General features: G+C 43.5%; 1 protein-coding gene across 2 annotated transcripts in view; it reads left to right on the forward strand.

Moving 5' to 3' along the window:
• PPEF1 (protein phosphatase with EF-hand domain 1) overlaps positions 1–20,435 on the forward strand; it is a 65,598-nt gene that overhangs the window by 13,288 nt on the left and 31,875 nt on the right. For both annotated transcript variants that reach the window (XM_074946085.1, XM_074946096.1), the window contains 3 exons: positions 9,616–9,811; positions 12,821–12,948; positions 15,241–15,301. In XM_074946085.1, coding sequence (XP_074802186.1) covers positions 9,760–9,811; positions 12,821–12,948; positions 15,241–15,301 — 241 coding nt within the window. In that variant the 5' untranslated portion in view covers positions 9,616–9,759. The remainder of the gene's footprint in view (positions 1–9,615; positions 9,812–12,820; positions 12,949–15,240; positions 15,302–20,435) is intronic.

The raw sequence follows: 20,435 nt of genomic DNA on the forward strand, positions 1-20,435 counted from the left end.
AAATTCAAGACCATGAAAAACGTGTCATGGACCGGGAAATCTGGTCTCCCCCTGTGAAATCTGGTCTAGTGGGAAAGCAGTATTTCTCAAATTGGGTGCTCTGACCCAAAAGGGAGTTTCAGGAGGGTTGCAAGGTTTTTTAGGGGGGTCACAGTATTGCCACCCTTACTTCTGCATTGCTGCCTTCAGAGCTGGGCAGTCAGAGCGCGGCAGCTGCTGCCATGCCAAGTAAGGGTGGCAATGCCCTACCATGCCATGCCATGCTTCTGTGCTGCTGCCTTCAGAGCTGGGCATCAAAAGAGTGGCGGTGGCTGACTGAGGGCCCAGCTCTGCAGGCAGCGCCGCCTCCAGCAGCAACACAGGAGTAAGAGTAGCAGTACTGCAAACCCCCCTACAATAACCTTGCAACTCCCCCCCCCCCCCCAATCCTTTTTGGGTCAGGACCCCTACAGTTACAAAACCATGAAATTTCAGATTTAAATAGCTGAAATCATGAAATTTACAATTTTTTAAATCCCATGACTGTGAAATTGATCAAAATGGACCATGAATCAGGTAATAATAGTATTCTTCTCTTAAACTGTGGCAATATGTGTAGGTTTCTCCAAGGGCAATAGCATCTATAGTGGATACATGAGAGGTTTCTCTTATGAATATCCCATCACCCAATGTATTTTCTTAACTATTTTTAAAAGTCCTGTTTAAAAAATGTTAAATGCTTTTTAAAATTACTTATTCATAACAAGTGGGTTACATGCATAAAATGTGCAAGAGATGGGTCCTGGAGCCTGAAGTTTGGATCCAGATCCTCCTGAAGTTCATGGTTGGTCTAATCCCAGGTTTTGGCACCGCATACCACTAGATGAAATAGCCACTGACTAGTATAGTGGATGCAAATACTATACAAAACAATAAAAAGAGGTAATGTTACAGAGCCAGAAGGCTTAATCATAGTTACATAGAAAAATTTGAGTAAATTAACACTGTGCAACACAAAGGATTATAGTGATGATTTTCTTTCAGTGAACCACTAGGATTTCATTTTATTCCAACCCCTAAGAAAAATAAAATAAAATTACTCCTAATTTCACCATGTCTATCCCACCAGGCTCCAGGAAATATCACTTAGTAGTATGGTTTGATAATAAACAATATGTCAATAAACAATATCATCTACAAGGGTCTCAACAAGAGGTGCTATACTACACAGAAGTGCTCAAATGTCACAGCGTTGGACGTGGTATAATTTCCTTGATAAACAGGTATTTTTCAGGGGTTAAGGTACAACAGTGATGAGGGCCATATACTGTAAGTACCTAGACAGATAATATCCTGAATCTCCAGTGTCTTATTTAGCCTCTCTTAGAACAGATTTCAGGAAAGGTTTCCAGATGTTATAAATTTTATCCTATCAAGATCAAGCCTATCATTTATGTGTACACTAGTCCTCAATTCCATGGAAAAAACTCTAACTGAAGTAGTCTTCCACAAGCACTGGTGGAATGTTTAATGAATCAAAATATAAGCAGTGCCAAAGCCAGACCTCTAATGAGAAATTTACACCCTCAGATGCTCCTAGAAAATCCATCTCCCTCTCATAATTCATCAAACCACAAATGTTTTTCTAACAAATGTTATTGAAGGACGTCATAAATACCCTGTAATAGAAATACAGATAGGAATGGGAGAGAGAAAGGAGAGGACTTGCACAGTGGGAATGCCCACTGAAACAACCTGCAGGGGAAGTACAATGTAGCATAAATTAAGCTGCATCCCAGCAGGGATCCTGTCCTGATAAAAACCAGTACAAATCTTCAATCTTCATTTATGAAAGTGAGGAAGAAACAGAAGGAACACGCAGGACAACAGTGATAGGCAGTGCTTAATTTGTAATGACAGAGGTGCTGGGGCTCAAGCAATTTTTTTTTTATTTTCATAACTGACACATCAAGCCCAGAGGCACTGGGGCTATGAACTGCCAAGCCCAGAGGTGCCGGGGCTGTGAACTGCCAAGCCTAGAGATGCCAGGGCTACGCCCTGGCAAAAATTAAGCCCTGGTTATAGGGGAAGAGTGAGAGGTAATAGGCTAGTGGCTTTCATTTGTATGGCTTTTGGATCCTCAGGCCTGCTCTGTCTTATATCTGGCAGCCCACGGGCTCATCAGCTTATATCATAACTAATATAGTGCTGCGAATATATGCTGTTTTTTATAAAACAGGTGCACTCCCTGCCCTAAAAGCCTTGCCATCTAATTTCATTAAAAGTCAAACATGAGTTTTCAAATGTGCCCACTAGTTTGCGTGCTTTAGTTTTGGTGTATACACTTCAACAGTGTATACCAGTTAACAGCCAGCCTTCACAAAGAAAACTGCATTTATTCTTAGGGTAAAACCATTACAGAGACAACATAAAAAATCAATAAAAGAACCTACTTGCATGTTAGATGCTTACCAGAGGCCACACCAGCTCCAATATAGGACGTTGGTAGGTGTCAGTCTTTCCACATCCTGATTGGACAGTTCAGCTGTTTCTTTATAGAGCTCAGGCCTAGAATGTATCTCCAGGCTCTGGGAACAGATAATCACCTAGTCAGTGGCCCTTTCCTCAGGACGTAGCTTCAAAAGTCTGGGGTTTTGCATAACTGGGGTTGTGCACTTTGCATTAACCGCTCCCCAGAGATTCCCCAGGAAACCTGCTTACCCTTATTGTCCCAAAAGTTGTTCTATCGTCTGCCTTATGGAAGCATGTTTTCTTTAAAAACAGCAGCTAGAATGCTAACTACCCTATGTCCTGCTTTTTCATATGATTTACTAGTATCCTAGAAACTCCTTTTGAAACAGGAAAGTCCTAGTTTTTCATTTCCTCAGTAAAATTGTTATTATTTGTTTTGTTTTTGTTTGTTTGTTTAAGACACATTGCTACACTGGGTAATATTTGCTCAGTATTTATCAGGAGTAAATAGTCCAGTGGAACTCCTTTTCTGTTCTAAATAGGTTGCTACTTCATCACCATGGTATCTGAGCACCTTCCAGCGGCCTGTTAAGTGTTGTGACTAACGTGTCATATGTGGCTTGTTCTCTCTCATTTTTCCCCCCAGTGGAATAACTATATATACAGAGTTGGTAAGATTTTGTGTTGTGGGGATTTTTTTTTAATGTACTCACTGCTTTAAAGGCAGATCAAGTGCCAGGTGCACTTCTTCGGAGTGGAAGGTGGTGAGGTTTGTGATAATCCTTAGTTCCTAGGGGAGCTCGCTCCCAGGGGAGTTTCAGACCGGTCTCAGAGAAGGCTGTCTCCTGCACAAACAAACTTTACCCTTATTGTAGAGTGTTCTATTGTGCCAGAGGAGTGGAGTTGTTGACCAGTCTTCATTTTGGAACATTAGGCAATCTTTTAGATACCCTGGGCCCAGGCCATTGAGCACCTTGAAAATAAGGATCGAAACCTTGAACTTGACTTGATATTCTATGGGAATCCACATTAGAGAGTGGAACACAGATTAGATGTGCTCACAGTAGCCTTTGTTGCAGAGAAGTGCTGCAGTGTTCTGTATTAGCTGGGGTTTTGTAAGTGATGAAGGATTCATTACCTGGAATATTGCACTGTTGTAGTCCAGTCAAGAGGAGACAAAGGTGTGAATAACCTTAGGCCAGATCATCCTTCACCAAGATGGGATGGAGTCTCCTAACCAACTAGAGATGATGAGAAGCATTACTCGGGGATGTTGCTATGTGAGAGCTTAGCATCAGCAAGGAATCCAGAAGCACTCATAGAATCATAGAATCATAGAATATCAGGGTTGGAAGGGACCTCAGGAGGTCATCTAGTCCAACCCCCTGCTCAAATCAGGACCGATCCCCAATTAAATCATCCCAGCCAGGGCTTTGTCAAGCCTGACCTTAAAAACTTCTAAGGAAGGAGATTCCACCACCTCCCTAGGTAATGCATTCCAGTGTTTCACCACCCTCCTAGTGAAAAAGTTTTTCCTAATATCCAACCTAAATCTCCCCCACTGCAACTTGAGACCATTACTCCTTGTTCTGCCATCTGTTACCACTGAGAACAGTCTAGAGCCGTCCTCTTTGGAACCCCCCTTCAGGTAGTTGAAAGCAGCTATCAAATCCCCGCTCATTCTTCTCTTCTGTAGACTAAACATCCCCAGTTCGCTCAGCCTCTCCTCATAACTCATGTGTTCCAGTCCCCAAATCTTTTTTGTTGCCCTCCGCTTGACTCTTTCCAATTTTTCCACATCCTTCTTGTAGTGTGGGGCCCAAAACTGGACACAGTACTCCAGATGAGGCCTCACCAGTGTCAAATAGAGGGGAACAATCACGCCCCTCGATCTGCTGGCAATGCCCCTACTTATACATCCCAAAATCCACACCATCCTCCAGATCATTTATGAAGATATTGAACAAAACCGGCCTGAGGACCTACCCTTGGGGCACTCCACTTGATACTGGCTGCCAACTGGACACGGAGCCATTGATCACTACCCGTTGAGCCCGACAATCTAGCCAGCTTTCTATCCACCTTATAGTCCATTCATCTAGCCCATACTTCTTTAACTTGCTGGCAAGAATACTGTGGGAGATAGTGTCAAAAGCTTTGCTAAAGTCAAGGAACAACACGTCCACTGCTTTCCCTTCATCCACAGAACCAGTTATCTCGTCATAGAAGGCAATTAGATTAGTCAGGCATGACTTGCCCTTGGTGAATCCATGCTGACTGTTCCTGATCACTTTCCTCTCCTCTAAGTACTTCAGAATTGATTCCTTGAGGACCTGCTCCATGACTTTTCCAGGGACTGAGGTGAGGCTGACTGGCCTGTAGTTCCCAGGATCCTCCTTCTTCCCTTTTTAAAAGACGGGCACTACATTAGCCTTTTTCCAGTCGTCCGGGACTTCCCCCGATCGCCATGAGTTTTCAAAGATAATGGCCAATGGCTCTGCAATCACATCCGCCAGCTGCTTTATAGATTCATAGATATTTAGGTCAGAAGGGACCATTATGATCATCTTTAGCACTCTCGGATGCAACGCATCTGGCCCCATGGACTTGTGCATGTCCAGCTTTTCTAAATAGTCCCGAACCACTTCTTTCTCCACAGAGGGCTGGTCACCTCCTCCCCATGCTGTGCTGCCCAGTGCAGTAGTCTGGGAGCTGACCTTGTTTGTGAAGACAGAGGCAAAAAAAGCATTGAGTACATTAGCTTTTTCCACATCCTCTGTCACTAGGTTGCCTCCCTCCTTCAGTAAGGGGCCCACACTTTCCTTGACTTTCTTCTTGTTGCTAACATATCTGAAGAAACCCTTCTTGTTACTCTTAACATCTCTTGCTAGCTGCAACTCCAGGTGTGATTTGGCCTTCCTGATTTCACTCCTGCATGCCCGAGCATTTTTATACTCATCCCTGGTCATTTGTCCAATCTTCCACTTCTTGTAAGCTTCTTTTTTGTATTTAAGATCAGCAAGGATTTCACTGTTAAGCCAAGCTGGTCGCCTGCCATATTTACTATTCTTTCTACACACCGGGATGGTTTGTCCCTGTAACCTCAATAAGGATTCTTTAAAATACAGCCAGCTCTCCTGGACTCCCTTCCCCCTCATGTTATTCTCCCAGGGGATCTTGCCCATCAGTTCCCTGAGGGAGTCAAAGTCTGCTTTTCTGAAGTCCAGGGTCCGTATTCTGCTGCTTTCCTTTCTTCCTTGTGTCAGGATCCTGAACTTGACCATCTCATGGTCACTGCCTCCCAGGTTCGCATCCACTTTTGCTTCCCCTACTAATTCTTCCTGATTTGTGAGCAGCAGGTCAAGAAGAGCTCTGCCCCTAGTTGGTTCCTCCAGCACTTGCACCAGGAAATTGTCCCCTACATTTTCCAAAAACTTCCTGGATTGTCTGTGCACCGCTGTATTGCTCTCCCAGCAGATATCAGGGTGATTGAAGTCTCCCATGAGAACCAGGGCCTGCAATCTAGTAACTTCTGCGAGTTGCCGGAAGAAGGTCTGGTGGTCTATAGTAGACTCCCACCACGACATCACCCTTGTTGCTCACACTTCAAAACTTAATCCAGAGACTCTCAGGTTTTTCTGCAGTTTCCTACTTGAGCTCTGAGCAGTCATACTGCTCTCTTACATACAGTGCAACTCCCCCACCTTTTCTGCCCTGCCTGTCCTTCCTGAACAGCTTATATCCATCCCTGACAGTACTCCAGTCATGTGAGTTATCCCACCAAGTCTCTGTTATTCCAATCACATCATAATTCCTTGACTTTGCCAGGACTTCCAGTTCTCCCTGCTTGTTTCCCAGGCTTCGTGCATTTGTGTATAGGCACTTGAGAACCCGCTGATCGCCCCTCTTTCTCAGTATGAGGCAGGAGCTCTCCCCTCTCACGCGTTCCTGCTCGTGCTTCCTCCCGGTATCCCACTTCCCCACTCCTAAACTACAGACTGAATTCACTGATTGTGGGTGTGTACCTTCAAACAATGGAGACTACAATATAGTCTAGTGGCAAACTCTTCAAAATGCTTTCCTCTGCCCACCCATGTCTTGCTTGGGTTCAGCTTCCATCAGCTGTTCTTCATCCATGAGCTGATATCAAAGCACTAAGCCAGCTTGGTGGTAGTGGTGAAGAATAAGTAGAGCTGTGCTGATCTGCATATTGGTGGCATTTGAGTCCAAGTTCACCTAGCAGCTTCATGTAAACATTGTGTAGGACTAGAGAGAGAGAAATGATCTTTGTGGAACTCCACAGATGAGTAGCCTAGGGATTCAGGTGCAGTTTTCCATTGCTATTCTTTGGGTGCATCCCTACAAAGAGAACTCAAACCATTTTAGTATACTCAAACCAGTATTTCCCGCTCAGCTGAGGCAGGAATATCTAATGGTTGAAAGATATGAATGTTGCAGAGACATCCAGGAGGATGAGAATGGATGTCACCACCCACTGGCAGCAGATGATCATCTAAAAGTTTTTCCCTTCCATGCCCTGGCTTGAGTCCAGATTCTGCTGGGTCTAGAATATTAGATTCAATTAGATAAGCTTGCAGTTGGCCTTTGACTAGTTTCTCTGAGCTTGCTCAGGAGCAGAAGGTTTGACACTGGTGATAATTAGCAAGAACTGGAGTATCCAGAGTGGGTTAGTTCAGGATCATTCAGATTTTTGCATGTTTGAAGGAGGAAGAGACAGTTCCTTTCCTGAAGATGGCATTGGCTATTTCAGTCAGGATTGGCACCAGTTGCTCATGCCTATCTTACACCAGTCAGAAGGGGCATAAGTTGGATTCACAGGTCTTGGGTCAAGACTCTTTAGGGTGTCCAGTACTTCTCAGTGAGTGAATGTACTGAACTCTTGGAATGCAGGTGGGCTGTTAATTGGCCAAGCGGATCCATGCTGTTTAAGAAACTTCCTGAAAGTGCTTGTGCATGAACTTTTCAGCAAAATAGAATGATGGTCCTTCGCAGTGCCTGCTGCTCAGCTCGGATGCAGGGAGTAAGCATTCAGAATGGATGAAGCAGCTCCTTCAGGTTGGATTTGGCAGCTTCAGTGGAGGCTGGTAGGAAGACCATGTCCAGGATCAGTGTAGGTTTGGAAAAATTCTGTGTTTCAACCTATATGTTTCAGCCTTCATTTTCCATCATAGGTGCTCAGGTTTCTGCCTCGCTCTCTTTCATCTGGCACAGAGGTGTCTGAAAACCAAAGAGGCAATGGGAAGGAATGGGCCATTTGGGGGAGAATATGTCAATGTTTGAGGCTGGTATACAATTATGATGATTCACAACATCTTTAACAACTTGTCCTGTGGGTGGAGTGTTGCACTCCTTTAGCAGTTTGATGGAGTTGAAGAGCCATCATGGTTGTATGGGTCTTTCTTGATACCTAGGAGCTGGGAGTGCTCTGATTACCGCCTTAGTGAGATTGTGGTCTGTCCAAGATGGAGGCTGGGTTGTGATATCCTTGATATTGACATCTAATTCGAAAAACAGGACTTAGATGTGATGGGCTGTGTCAGTTGGACCCATAATGACCTGTGAAAATCCTAGGAAGGCACGTTAGGAGGTGGTGTTCAGTGCTGTGAACACTGAGTGGAGCAAAGAAAGAAGCTGCATGAGTGCAGGCATTAAAGATGTTGTTTTCCTCAAAGTGAATGTTAACATCACTTGTTCAGTGTTTCACGATAAACTCATTCAGAACACTGGAGTTATGAGAAAAAACCCTCTGCTCTGTGAAGTATGTTTCATGTCACTCCTTCAGAAGCTCGGCAGTCGCAACACTGGCGTAGATTTTTAAAGCATACTTTTGTCTTTTGTAGGAGTATTTTGGGACTATAAAAAATGTTGCAACAGTAGTGTCCTACTTTATGGTCTTGCAAATACAGTAACTATAGACTGCACTAGTTGGTATAACATTTTTGCCTTTATCTGCCTCTTCATGCCTTTTATCTTGTTTATCATAACAGTAAAATAGAAGCAAAAGAGCACTAGTCAAGCATTCATTCTGTTATTTATGTAGTCACATTTAGATTGGCTGGAGAGAGTGTTTTGCTTTTTGTTTTGAAACCTTTTGAAAGGATATTCAATATAATGGGCACAATAATTTAGCCATGCAGTCTGTGCTACAGACTCATACACAACCAAAGGAAGGAGAAGTAAAAGTATGATCAGATAAGGTGTTCAGGCTAAAATAAACCCCAACAATCATAACACTCTATAGAATTGTGTAGTGCTCAAAAAATGTCACCACATTTATTTTACAGTGAAATTCACTAATTTGAACTCATTGACTAGGAGACACATTGCAAATTTGTGAATGATGTGAGTTAGTGAGTCGGTGAACAAACACAAAGAAAAACCCAGAAGACTGCATTATAAAATGTACTTTGTTCATTTATTTGACAAAATTACTTTGGTTTTGTTTATCATGACTCATAGTAAATGTGCTGTGGTACATTTAGTAAAAATAGGTGAATTCTTATTATGAGACACCTCACTACAGCATTATATCTGCTACTAAAACTTTTCAAGGGGTCACCTTATATTGTGTTCAAGTGAATTTAAGATATGATTTTAACTAAGTGTACATTAAAGAGCTTCTTCTGTACTCAGAAGAACTGGTAAACAGCATTATGGTGCGATGAGGGATTAAGTGCAGTGTACTGGTAAATGGTAAGGTAAGTCATCTTAAAATTTATTTTCTTGGTTTAATAGTTGTAGTATCATTTCCATTTAATTTTAAATGCTTTAAGTTCTGATGCACTACTTTTCAAATCACAATAGCAAAAGTAATTTCTCTGTAGTTTCCTGTCACTGGTAGGAAAGCTTTCAATAGCTCACTGGTAGATATTGCTTTTCAGCCAGTATGTAGCATTTTGTTCAGAAGAGGAAACTTTATTCATAGATGTTTATCTGACCCAAACGCAGGCAACAGCAATAGGCGGCTACTGCTGCTGAGTTCTGGAAAATAACCCTACACTGTTTGTGAGGTTCAGTTTCCACATCATATGACGTACAGTATTTCATAAAGAGCTTTAATGATCTCTGCTGAGTTGCACGGTAGATAGTATGCTATTAACCACTTTCTTTTTTATTACCTCCCCTGCTCCTCTTCCTCATTAGAGCTAATAACAGGAGTGAATCAGCTTGGGGTGGTTCATTGCATCATAAGTGGAACATAAAGGAAATGCTTGTAACATGGTTGGATGAGAAAAACCCATTGACTATGAAGAGAAATTAAATTGATGGACAGTCTGTACTAGAGCCATGGGATGTGGCATTTCTGTGACTGGGAGTCGGGCAAAAAAGTCAGAGAGAGGTAGGTGCTGCGTCTGTGTCATTTGTTAGCCTTGTTATTCTCTGTTAACAATGAAAGAGAATTAAAGGGTTGCACTTTTTCCCCCCATTCCTGTTGTCAAGTAGTAGCTTAGATTAAATTTTGTTTTAAGTGCTCTTTTTTAAAGGATTCCTGGCTTTTAAATATTGGTTAAGGCAGAATGACTCGAGTAGTTAAAAAGAAACTGAGATAAAACAGAGCTACCTCAGTGATGGTCAGATTCAATAATTGCACTACAGAATGATTAGTCTGCAAAACAGTGTTTTGTTTAATTTCTTGCTTAATGTCAGTTAGTCTGTTTGGTTGACAAATCTCTTTGGTACTTGGGTAAAAATTCAGTTAAAAGTTAATGCCGGCATTTTCCTTGTTCAAAAAATATGTCACACAGTGGTATATGCCAGTGGTGCTTGGCATAGAGCTAGAATGTGCCTAGCCTTTGCACAGTGCTCCTGGGGATGGCTCGATTTCCCCTTCACATGCCTTGCACAAGCTTTATTATTATTTGCATTATAATAGTGCTTAAAGACTCAATCAGGAAGCAAAGCTTCATGGTGCTTGGTGCTGTACATACATGTAGTAAGAAAGAGTCCCTACCCTGTTTGAAGGTAGAGCTTGCAGTCTGCAAAACAGAATGAGCATGGGGACAGGGGGATTTTTCTGCTCATTTTACAGATGAGGAACAGTGACGCAGTGGCACAGATATTTTAAATGAATGCTCTCCTTCTTCTGCTCGCCAGTTTAACACCCTGCACTTAATACTTGTAACACTCAGTGTCTGGTGCTGTATGGGATTAGCCCATTAGTAAGAGGGTTACATTTTAACCAGAATTTAGAGTAACATTAACTTTAACCATTACATTACCTAGGCTGTAAGCTCTTTGGGACAGGGCTGTCTTTTGTTTTGTATTTGTACAGTGCCTAAAGGGATCATGGTCCATGACTGGGGCTTCTAGGTGTTATGGCAATATAAATGATAATAACTACTTGATGCAGTCGCTTTAATGATCAGGGGGTGGGGAGAGGAGAATGGGAAAAGCTATTGATTGTGTAAAAAGAAAAGGAGGACTTGTGGCACCTTAGAGACTAACCAATTTATTTGAGCATGAGCTTTCGTGAGCTACAGCTCACTTCATCGGATGCATACTGTGGAAATTGCAGAATACATTATTATATACACAGACACCATGAAACAATACCTCCTCCCACCCCACTCTCCTGCTGGTAATAGCTTATCTAAAGTGATCATCAAGATGGGCCATTTCCAGCACAAATCCAGGTTTTCTCACCCTCTGCCCCCCCACAGACAAACTCACTCTCTTGCGGAGGGTGAGAAAACCTGGATTTGTGCTGGAAATGGCCCATCTTGATGATCACTTTAGATAAGCTATTACCAGCAGGAGAGTGGGGTGGGAGGAGGTATTGTTTCATGGTGTCTGTGTATATAATAATGTATTCTGCAATTTCCACAGTATGTATCCGATGAAGTGAGCTGTAGCTCACGAAAGCTCATGCTCAAATAAATTGGTTAGTCTCTAAGGTGCCACAAGTCCTCCTTTTCTTTTTGCGAATACAGACTAACACGGCTGTTACTCTGAAACCTATTGATTGTGTAGACATGCCTCAGTTAGGTACGTGGAAAAAGTCTGCCCAACCAATATAGCTATGCTGGCAAAAGTCCAAGGCTATGGCTACACTACAGAGTTTACAGCAGCGCGGCGGCATCGGGGCAGCTGCCCTGGTGTAGCGCGGCTAGTGCTGACACTCTAAGCTGATGGGAGACAGCTCGACTTCATGACTTCAGCCCCCACAAGCGGCAGTAGCTATGTCAGCATGAGAAGCTCTCCTGCCGACAGATCGCTGTCCACATCGGTGCTTAGGTCGGTGTAACTTACGTCGCTCGGGGTGGTGGCTTATTCACATCCCTGAGCGACACAATTTATGCCAGCTGCAGTGTGTACATAGTCCTAGTGTAGATGCAGTTATTCCAGCAAAAATGTCATTTTGCTGGTATATCTTATTCTGTTCAGGGAACTGGTATAAACTATACTGGCAAAAGGACTCTTATGTGTCTCCACTGGTACTCCTGGGGGAATTCTGTGCTATTGCGCAATGCAGATTTTTTCAGAAATTAATGTTTTTTTGCGCAGAATTTCCTTTCTCCCACAAAAATGGGCTGGTGGCTGCCACTAGGGGGCCGCTGGACCCTGCTGAGCCCAACTCGCACATAGAAGCCACTGCCTGGGAGGAGGGGAAGGAGGAGGAGGAGCTGGAGGGTTTCCAGCAGCTGCAGTTCTTCGCACGCCCTGAAGGAAGGAGGAGGGCGTTGCGTCAGACATGCCAACCCAGTGGAGAAATCACAGAATTGGGCTTGTTTTTGGCTTAATTGGCTCGTGAGTTGCTTGTTGGTTAGTTTCTGGCTTGTAGGTTGTTTGGCTTGTTGCTTCTTTTTTTAGATTGGCTCCCGGCAAGCAGGGGCAAGGGGGGGCAAGAGGATGAGAGAGTCGGGGTGCACAATAGGCCCACCACAGTCCCAGACTGCACGCTAGGGGGTGATCTAGTCACATTGAGTGTTGGGCTTCTTAGGGATTGGCTTGTTTTGAAATGGGATTAGCTTGATTTTTGGCTTATTGTGAAAGTCGGGGCGCTTATTTACCGTGTGAAAGTTGGCAACTGTGCAGTGCGCAGGACACTCCATCATGCAAGCCTGGGAGTGAACATCAGGCTGTTCTCCCTCTGGATCCCTGGGCTCTGGGGGAGAGGGGGCCGGGTGTCTGGACTGGTGGTGGGGGCATGACTGGGCTCTGGGGGTGGGGGGATGCGGGTATCTGGGCTCCGGGGGACCCCACAGCTGGGCTCTGGGAGGGGAGGGGGCGGGTGTCTGGGCTGGGCTCTGGGGAGGAGGGTGTGTGGAAACTTGGCCCCTTTCTGTTTTCACAGTAGCTGCATGGTAACTGTGTTTCATTGTACTTTTGTCGCTTTATGTTTTGGCAGCAATTAAAGCAGCTATCCTCATTCAGAGGTGGTATCGGTGTTACATGGCCCGGTTGGAGATGAGGCGACAATATGCTCTTAGCATCTTTCAGTCAATTGAATATGCTGAAGAACAAGCTCAGCTACAGGTCTGTACTTCTGGGTTCTTATGGTGAAACATGAAGGCCACACTTTCCAAAAATGCATCCCTAAGCTGCACAAACAAAACGGATAACTGCATGTGTGGGTTGCAACTTCCCAGTTGTGTCCCAACTGAATTTTTTGTCTCTCCAATTTCCTGATTTGCTTAAAAATGGGAATGTGGAAATTGCCATACCAGACTGGACCATTGTTCCATCCAGTGCAGTAACCTGTCTCTGACAGTGGCCAGTATCAGAAGCTTCAAAAGAAGGTGCATGAACTCTGTAGTTAAAATTATGGAATAACATGCTTATAGGGGAAGTTTCTTCCTAACCCTCCACCAGTTAGTGGTTATTTTATGCCCTGAAGCAGGAGGGATTATGTTACTTGTATGTTTACAAAAAATCCTGTCTAATCCTGTGGATGTTTTGGATGCTTACCAAAAAGTTAAGTTTATATAGCTTTTTGCCTGTAATCCATTTGTTTGTTAACTGAGGAAGGTTTTGTAATTAAGGCTCTGGACTGGGACTAAGGAGGTCTGGATTTAATTCCTGGCTCTGCCACAGACTTCCTGTGTGATCTTGGGCAAGACAATTAACCTCTCTGTGCCTCAGTGCAGTAAAATAATGTAAAATATTTCCTTTCTCACACTCTAGTTTGTCAGTGCCTCAGGGCAGATATTATCTCTCACTATTTGTACAGCATCTAGCCCAATAGGGCTACTGTAATACAAACAAATAATCATCCTCATCAACATTTTAAAGAGAGTGGTGGCAGTGGAGGATTATCCAATGGGCCCACGGGGCCTGTACCTGGGGGCCCCAGCCAACTGGGGGCCCCGGAAAAATGGGTGCCCCAGCAGAAATCCGCCATGGGGCAGCAGAGCCCAGAGCCCTAGTAGAAACCATGGGGTGGGCAGGGGAAGTCCCTGCACCCTGACCCCAGCTGGAGCCCTGGGACTGGAGTAGCTCTCTTTCCCTCCCAGGGCCTCAGGGCTGGAGTAGCTCTCATTCCCCACTGTGGACCCAGGGCTGAGGCTGGGGGGATGGAGCTTCTCCAGTCTTGGGGACACAGAGTGTGTGTGTGTGTGTGTGGGGGGGTAGCAGAAAGGAGCGAATGGGAGGAGGGGCCACGGAAGAGTGGAATGGGGTGGGGCCGCAGGCAGCGAGGGTGGGGTGGGGCCACCGTTCCATCTCTGGGGCCTCCCCACTTGCTCTGGGCCAGGGCCACAGGAGACCTTAATCTGCCTCTGGGGTGTTCACTGGCGTAACCACAAGAACAAGGTGGAAAATTCTTTGCCCCCACATTTTTCTACATTTCTCACACTTTTCTTTACAAATACAGTTTAATTTTTTGGTAAGCGTTTAACATTTTTTAATCGTGTGTGTTTAAATGAATTCTTACAAAACATTAAAAATGACTATAGTCAATACTGTATTTCAAGAGGCTGTGCTGGATTTCAAAATGTGGTCCCTTTTTGTCAGTGGTGCAAGTGGAATCCATTTCTTACCAGGATGGGGGGCACGTGACCTCCTCACGTGACCCTCCATGTGACTTTTCCCCGCCCTGCCCCCCGTCCAGGGCCCCCACACTCTCCCTGTCCCCTCTCTGTGATCCACCCCCCTTACCTGGTGAGGTGGGGGTTCTATCCTCCTCCCACTGCGCCTTCGGAACCGCAGTGGTGAAAGGAGCAGAACGTGGGGCCACCAGGCGGCCCCACGCCCACAGCTCCTCCAGCACAACTGTACTGCCCCCAAGCCCTGTCCTCTGGCGGGGCTCCTGGACAGATGGAGGAGACTCTGCGTGGAAGGGCTGGGGGCGGTACAGCTGTGATGGAGGAACTGCCGGTGTGGGGCCGCCCAGCGTCCCCATGTTCTGCTGCTCCTCTTTCCGGTTCGCCGTACCAGCTATAAATATCTTGCTGGTACTGTACCCCCCTACTTGCACTGCTGCTTTTTGGTCATGTTTTACATGGTTTAATGAAGCTCAGTTAAAGTTCATTCTATTCTGAAGATGAATAGTATCAACTAGCTTTAAAGGAATTTGTTGAATTCAATTAGTGTATGTTTATGAATCAGCGTTAGCCCTCTAGCCTGCAGTAAGGAGGAGGGAGAAAGTTGCAACTCTTACGGGAGGACAAGGTTGCATTGTTATCATAAACTAGTGATACAGATCCAAGGTGCCTCTGTATCTTTCTATCTAAATGTCCTAATTAGTGGGAAAAGAGTAAAGAAAAATGAGAGACCATTAATGTTTGTGTGATCTCCTGAATTGATCGGTGTATTTTTTTTCTTATTCAGCTGTCCAGTTTTTTTACATTCATGCTGGATCACTTTACTCATCTCAGCGGGACTGATACAGGTAAGGATAAAAAAAGTTTAATATGAAAATTCCAGTTTAAAAACAAACATTAGAAGGTGAGTTGTCCATGTGCTGCCTAGCTACATGCACATGATTGAAGCTTAGCTTGGAGCTTCCCATACACTGTAGTGAAAACTTGATCCTATAAATGCTGATTCTGGTAAATATATACACAGTAGATTGAACTGTGTGAGATTCCAGTCAAACATACAAGTAGCCCCCAAAATGTATAGAGTGTTCTATTATAAATTCTCTCCTTGAAGAGCTAGTAAATTGTTCTTGTGGTCTTCCTGCTTGCAACCTTCCCCCCCCACCCCCCCAATCTCTAGAACTATGTATTTTTCTAATTTGTAATGGAAAATTCTCAAAAAGGAGTATGCATTGACCAATACTGAGCAAATGTAACAAAGCACAGAGGTGTTCTCTATGGCATCATCTGAAATAGGCAAATACGGAGCATTTTTTAGTGTAATTTCTTCTGGACTTTTACTGCAGAGCATTTTATGTGGGGCCAGTAGGAAGCTGTCTGGCTACATGAGTTTTTCCACTTTTTTTAGCTAACCAGAGTTGCAGATGCCCTTGTGGATATGACATGGATTTTTGACACTCCAGCGTGAATATTTTGGTTTAATAAAACAATGACTGGATTATGTTTAGTCAGACATTTTAAAAATTTGGGACAGATGTTTATAGATAATTTTATCTTCTTAAAAATAGTTGTAATCACTGAACTCAGCTGGAACAGACTTGCCAGGGGTACCTTGGATCTCTTTGCCATCCTACTTCTCTGATCCCTGTAGGAATGAGATATTCTGAAAATTAAGGGGAACAGCCAATGAAGGAAGAAGGTGTAGAAGCAGAGGGTTGGAAACCAGAGAAGATTCAGGAGGAAAGACCACAACAGGAACATACTGTAATTTCACTTCAGTAGAATCATAGAATTGGAAGGGACCTCGAGAGGTCATCTAGTCCAGTCCCCTGCAATCATGGCAGGACTAAGTATTATCTAGATCAGGGATTGGCAACCTTTGGCACGCGGCCCGCCAGGGTAAGCCCCCTGGTGGGCTGGGCCAGTTTGTTTACCTGCCGCGTCCGCAGGTTCAGCCGATCGCAGCTCCCACTGGTCGCGGTTCGCCCCTCCAGGCCAATAGGGGCTGCGGGAAGTGGCGCGGGCAGAGGGATGTGCTGGCCACTGATTCCCGCAGCCCCCATTGGCCTGGAGCAGTGACCGTTGCTAGTGAGAGCTGCGATCGGCCGAACCTGCGGACGCGGCAGGTAAACAAACCGGCCCAGCCCGCCAGGGGGTTTACCCTGGTGGGCCACGTGCCAAAGGTTGCCGATCCCTGATCTAGACCATCCTTGACAGGTGTTTGGTTAACCTGCTCTTAAAAATCTCCAGTGATGGAGATCCCACAACCTCCCTGGGCAATTTATTCCAGTTCTTAACCACCCTGACAGGAATTTTTTCCTAATGTCCAACCTAAATTGTACTTTCTGCAATTTAGGCCCATTACTTCTGATCCTATCCTCAGAGATTAAGGAAAACAATTGTTCACCCTCCTCTTTGTAACAACCTTTTATGTACTTGAAATCTATTATGTCCCCTCTCAGTCTTCTCTTCTCCAGACTAAACAAACCTGTTGTTTTTTTTCCATCTTCCCTCATAGGTCATGTTTTCTAGACCTTTAATGGTTTTTATTGCTCTTCTCTGGACTTTCTCCAATTTGTCCACATCTTTCCTGAAATGTGGCACCCAGAACTGAACACAATACTCTAGCTGGGGCCTAATCAGTGTGGAGTAGAGCAGGAGAATTACTTCTTGTGTCTTGCTTACAACACCCCTGCTAGTACATCCCTCCTGAATGATGTTTGCTTTTTTTTTGTTAACCGTGTTACACTTGACTCATATTCAGCTTGTGGTTCACTATGACCCCCACATCTCTTTCTGAAGAACTCCTTCCTAGGCAGTCATTTCCCATTTTGTATGTGTGCAACTGATTGTTCCTTCCTAAGTGGAGTACTTTGCATTTGTCCTTATTGAATTTCATCCTATATGACTGAAGTGAATAGTGCACAGGATTCAAGGAATACCAAAACCATTCAGAATGTGAACAATTAAAATGATCAAATTAAAATTTGTATTAGGCTATGCTACAAACATTTTGCAACCAGCTCTAATAAGGCAATGAAAGACTAGCCTTTGATCTTTAAAGTGTTTTGAGATCCTTGGATAAAAGTAGCCTTTGAAGTTCAAGTTCCACATGGAACTACAGCTTGAAACTGACTTCTGTTAAACCAACATCAATTTGTTCAGAAGGTCTGAAGAGACATAAGCAAATTGGAACCTAGCTGTGTTAAGAAGGAGGCAGTCCTCACCTTACTGAGTCATAAAAGAATATGAAAGGTCACTTCTCTTTCATCTGAGCCAGCCATTGATTACTTCATTTAAAATGCATACAAGGCACTTTGATAGCAGAATAAAACCATCAAAAACCATAAGTGGTTCAGTGTTCTAATGGCAACAATTAGAAACAGCAGTTCTTCTCTCTTAAACTGCCTAGAGTGCCTAATGTACAGTGCACTCTTCTTGAAGGAGAAAGTACATCTGAGCTATGCTCCAGGGCCAAGACAGAGAATAAGGTAGTCCTGCAATTCATTTTTCTACACAGTGCACTATGATAGATAAGTGCAGTCTGCGAATGATCTGCTTTCCTTGTGGGGTTTTATAGGAGTAAAGTGGCTAACTTGAAGCAAATCTAATGATGTTCATATCATCTACTAGTTATCTGCGCTAATGGTGTATGTATTTTGTTTCCCTTTCTGAACCCAACTGAATCCAAAGTTTTTAGGATGATGGGTTAGCTTGGCTATTCAGTGGCTTGTAAATTAGATTGAACCATGTCTGAGATGTCTCCCCTAACCAGCCTAGATAAATCTATGTATATTGACCTTTCTTAGGTAAACACTTAAACTACATAGAGTGTCATGGCTCACTTCTTGTGCCCACACAGAGGAGTAAGGGGTATAAATTGCCCCTTATTTTCCCTGTGTGGTCTACCTGCATTAAGAGCAAATATTAGTTATACTTAAGGACTGCCTAAGGAGGTTGTGGAAGCTCCTTCACTGGAGGTTTTCAAAAGGAGGCTGGATAGCCATCTCTCTTGGATGGTTTAGACGTAACAAATCCTGCATCTTGGCAGCGGGTTAGACTAGATGACCCTTGCAGTCCCTTCTAACCCTCTGGTTCTATGATTCTTGGTCCAAAAAAAAAAAAAAAAGCTTTCATGATAAAGCTCAATTTTCACTGTCATATAGTTTTGACAAAGTTGTATCTTTGGGGCTAAATGTTTGAGACTTGGTGTCTGCCCAAAGATAACTCTTTTTTTTTTTCTTGTTTTTTGAGTGTAAAAAGGTCTACTACTCTGACGATAGGAGAGGCTAAAAAATACAAGCTTCCCATAAAAAAAAAAAAAAAATCTTATCAGGCCTACAGCTGAAAAAAATGAGGATTGCAAGTTTCAAGATTGGCATGAAAATAGTTCTCATTGAAAGGCAGCACAAGGCCTTGCACCAAACGGAATTAGTTTAACTATATGCATGTTATAAGTGCTTGCATACTGAAAATGTGCAGTAGAGGTTTTTGGGTTTGGTTTTTGGGTTTTTTTAAATACTATGCTTGTCAAATCAACGTTTAGGCTTGAGCTGTACTAAAAAGTTAGGTCGACCCAGCTACATCGCTCGAGGGTGTGAAAAATCCATACCCCGAGCAGCGTAGCTAAGCCAACCTAGGCTCCAGTGTAGACAGTGGTAGGTTGACAGACGAATTCTTCCATCAGCCTAGCTACCACCTCTCCGGAAGGTGGATTAACTAGGTCGACGGGGGGGATAGTTCAGTGGTTTGAGCATTGGCCTGCTAAACCCAGGGTTGTGAGTTCAATCCTTTAAGGGGGCCATTTAGGGATCTGGGCCAAAAATTGGGGATTGGTCCTGCTTTGAGCAGGGGGTTGGACTAGATGATCTCCTGAGGTCTCTTCCAACCCTGAGATTCTATGATTCTCCAATCAGTGTAGGTGGTGTCTACACTGAAGCGCGGCTGTACTGCTTTAGTGTTTAACTTAAAGCACATACCTAAGTCCATCCCTATTTAGCAAAGCATTTAAGAACCTGACTTTATTGGGACTTAAGCAGGTATTTAAAATGCTTTTCTGAATAGGGCTATTCTTAAGCAAGTGCTTAAGTTCTTGCTGACTCAAGGCCTTACGGAACTGACCTACTATGAATGTGAGCATAGTGAACAAAGGTTTCAGAGTAGCAGTCGTGTTCGTCTGTATTCGCAAAAAGAAAAGGAGGACTTGTGGCACCTTAGAGACTAACCAATTTATTTGAGCATAAGCTTTCGTGAGCTACAGCTCACTTCATCGGATACATCGGATGTATCCGATGAAGTGAGCTGTAGCTCACGAAAGCTTATGCTCAAATAAATTGGTTAGTCTCTAAGGTGCCGCTAGAACTCCTTTTCTTATAGTGAACAAAGAAGCTGCAAATCAGCCTGGCCAATTGTCCAAATGTTCCAGGAAGCCCAGGATCTGGTAAAAAGAATTCTGCTGCTGCTTTCCTCAACATGTTCCTTTAACTTAGGGTAATAGAAACAGGGCTAAAAAGTCCTGAGTAGAGGTAGGCAAAATATTTTCAATTAACTTTGCATTTTGGGGGGCTCCAAAACTATTTGCCGTTTGAGTCAATTTGATATATTATTTCCATTAAAAAAAAAAACAATTTTTTTAAAGTAAAATTTTTTTGTTTCTGCCACGTTGAAGCACTTTGTTTCAACTTTTTATGTCAAAACAGCGCTCTGTTCTGAAATTTGACCAGGAAAAAAACCCAGAATGAAAAACGCCTGAAAAAGACTGAATTGAAATGAAAAAAATAATAAAAAAAAATCTATTCAAGTTGACCAAACTACTTTGATTGAAATGAAAGACTGGAAGAAAAAAAAATAGTTTTGGGCCAATCCAAAACATTTCTATCAATTCGAACAGTTTTGTCAAGTTTTTCAATTTGACAATTTTTGTTTAAAATCTTTTTATTCGAAACTAACAAATGTTTTTTCTGGATTTTTCTGTTCGAACCTTGA

Source organism: Natator depressus, chromosome 1 (genome assembly GCF_965152275.1).
Source record: "Natator depressus isolate rNatDep1 chromosome 1, rNatDep2.hap1, whole genome shotgun sequence".
NCBI classification, from domain to species: domain Eukaryota; kingdom Metazoa; phylum Chordata; order Testudines; family Cheloniidae; genus Natator; species Natator depressus.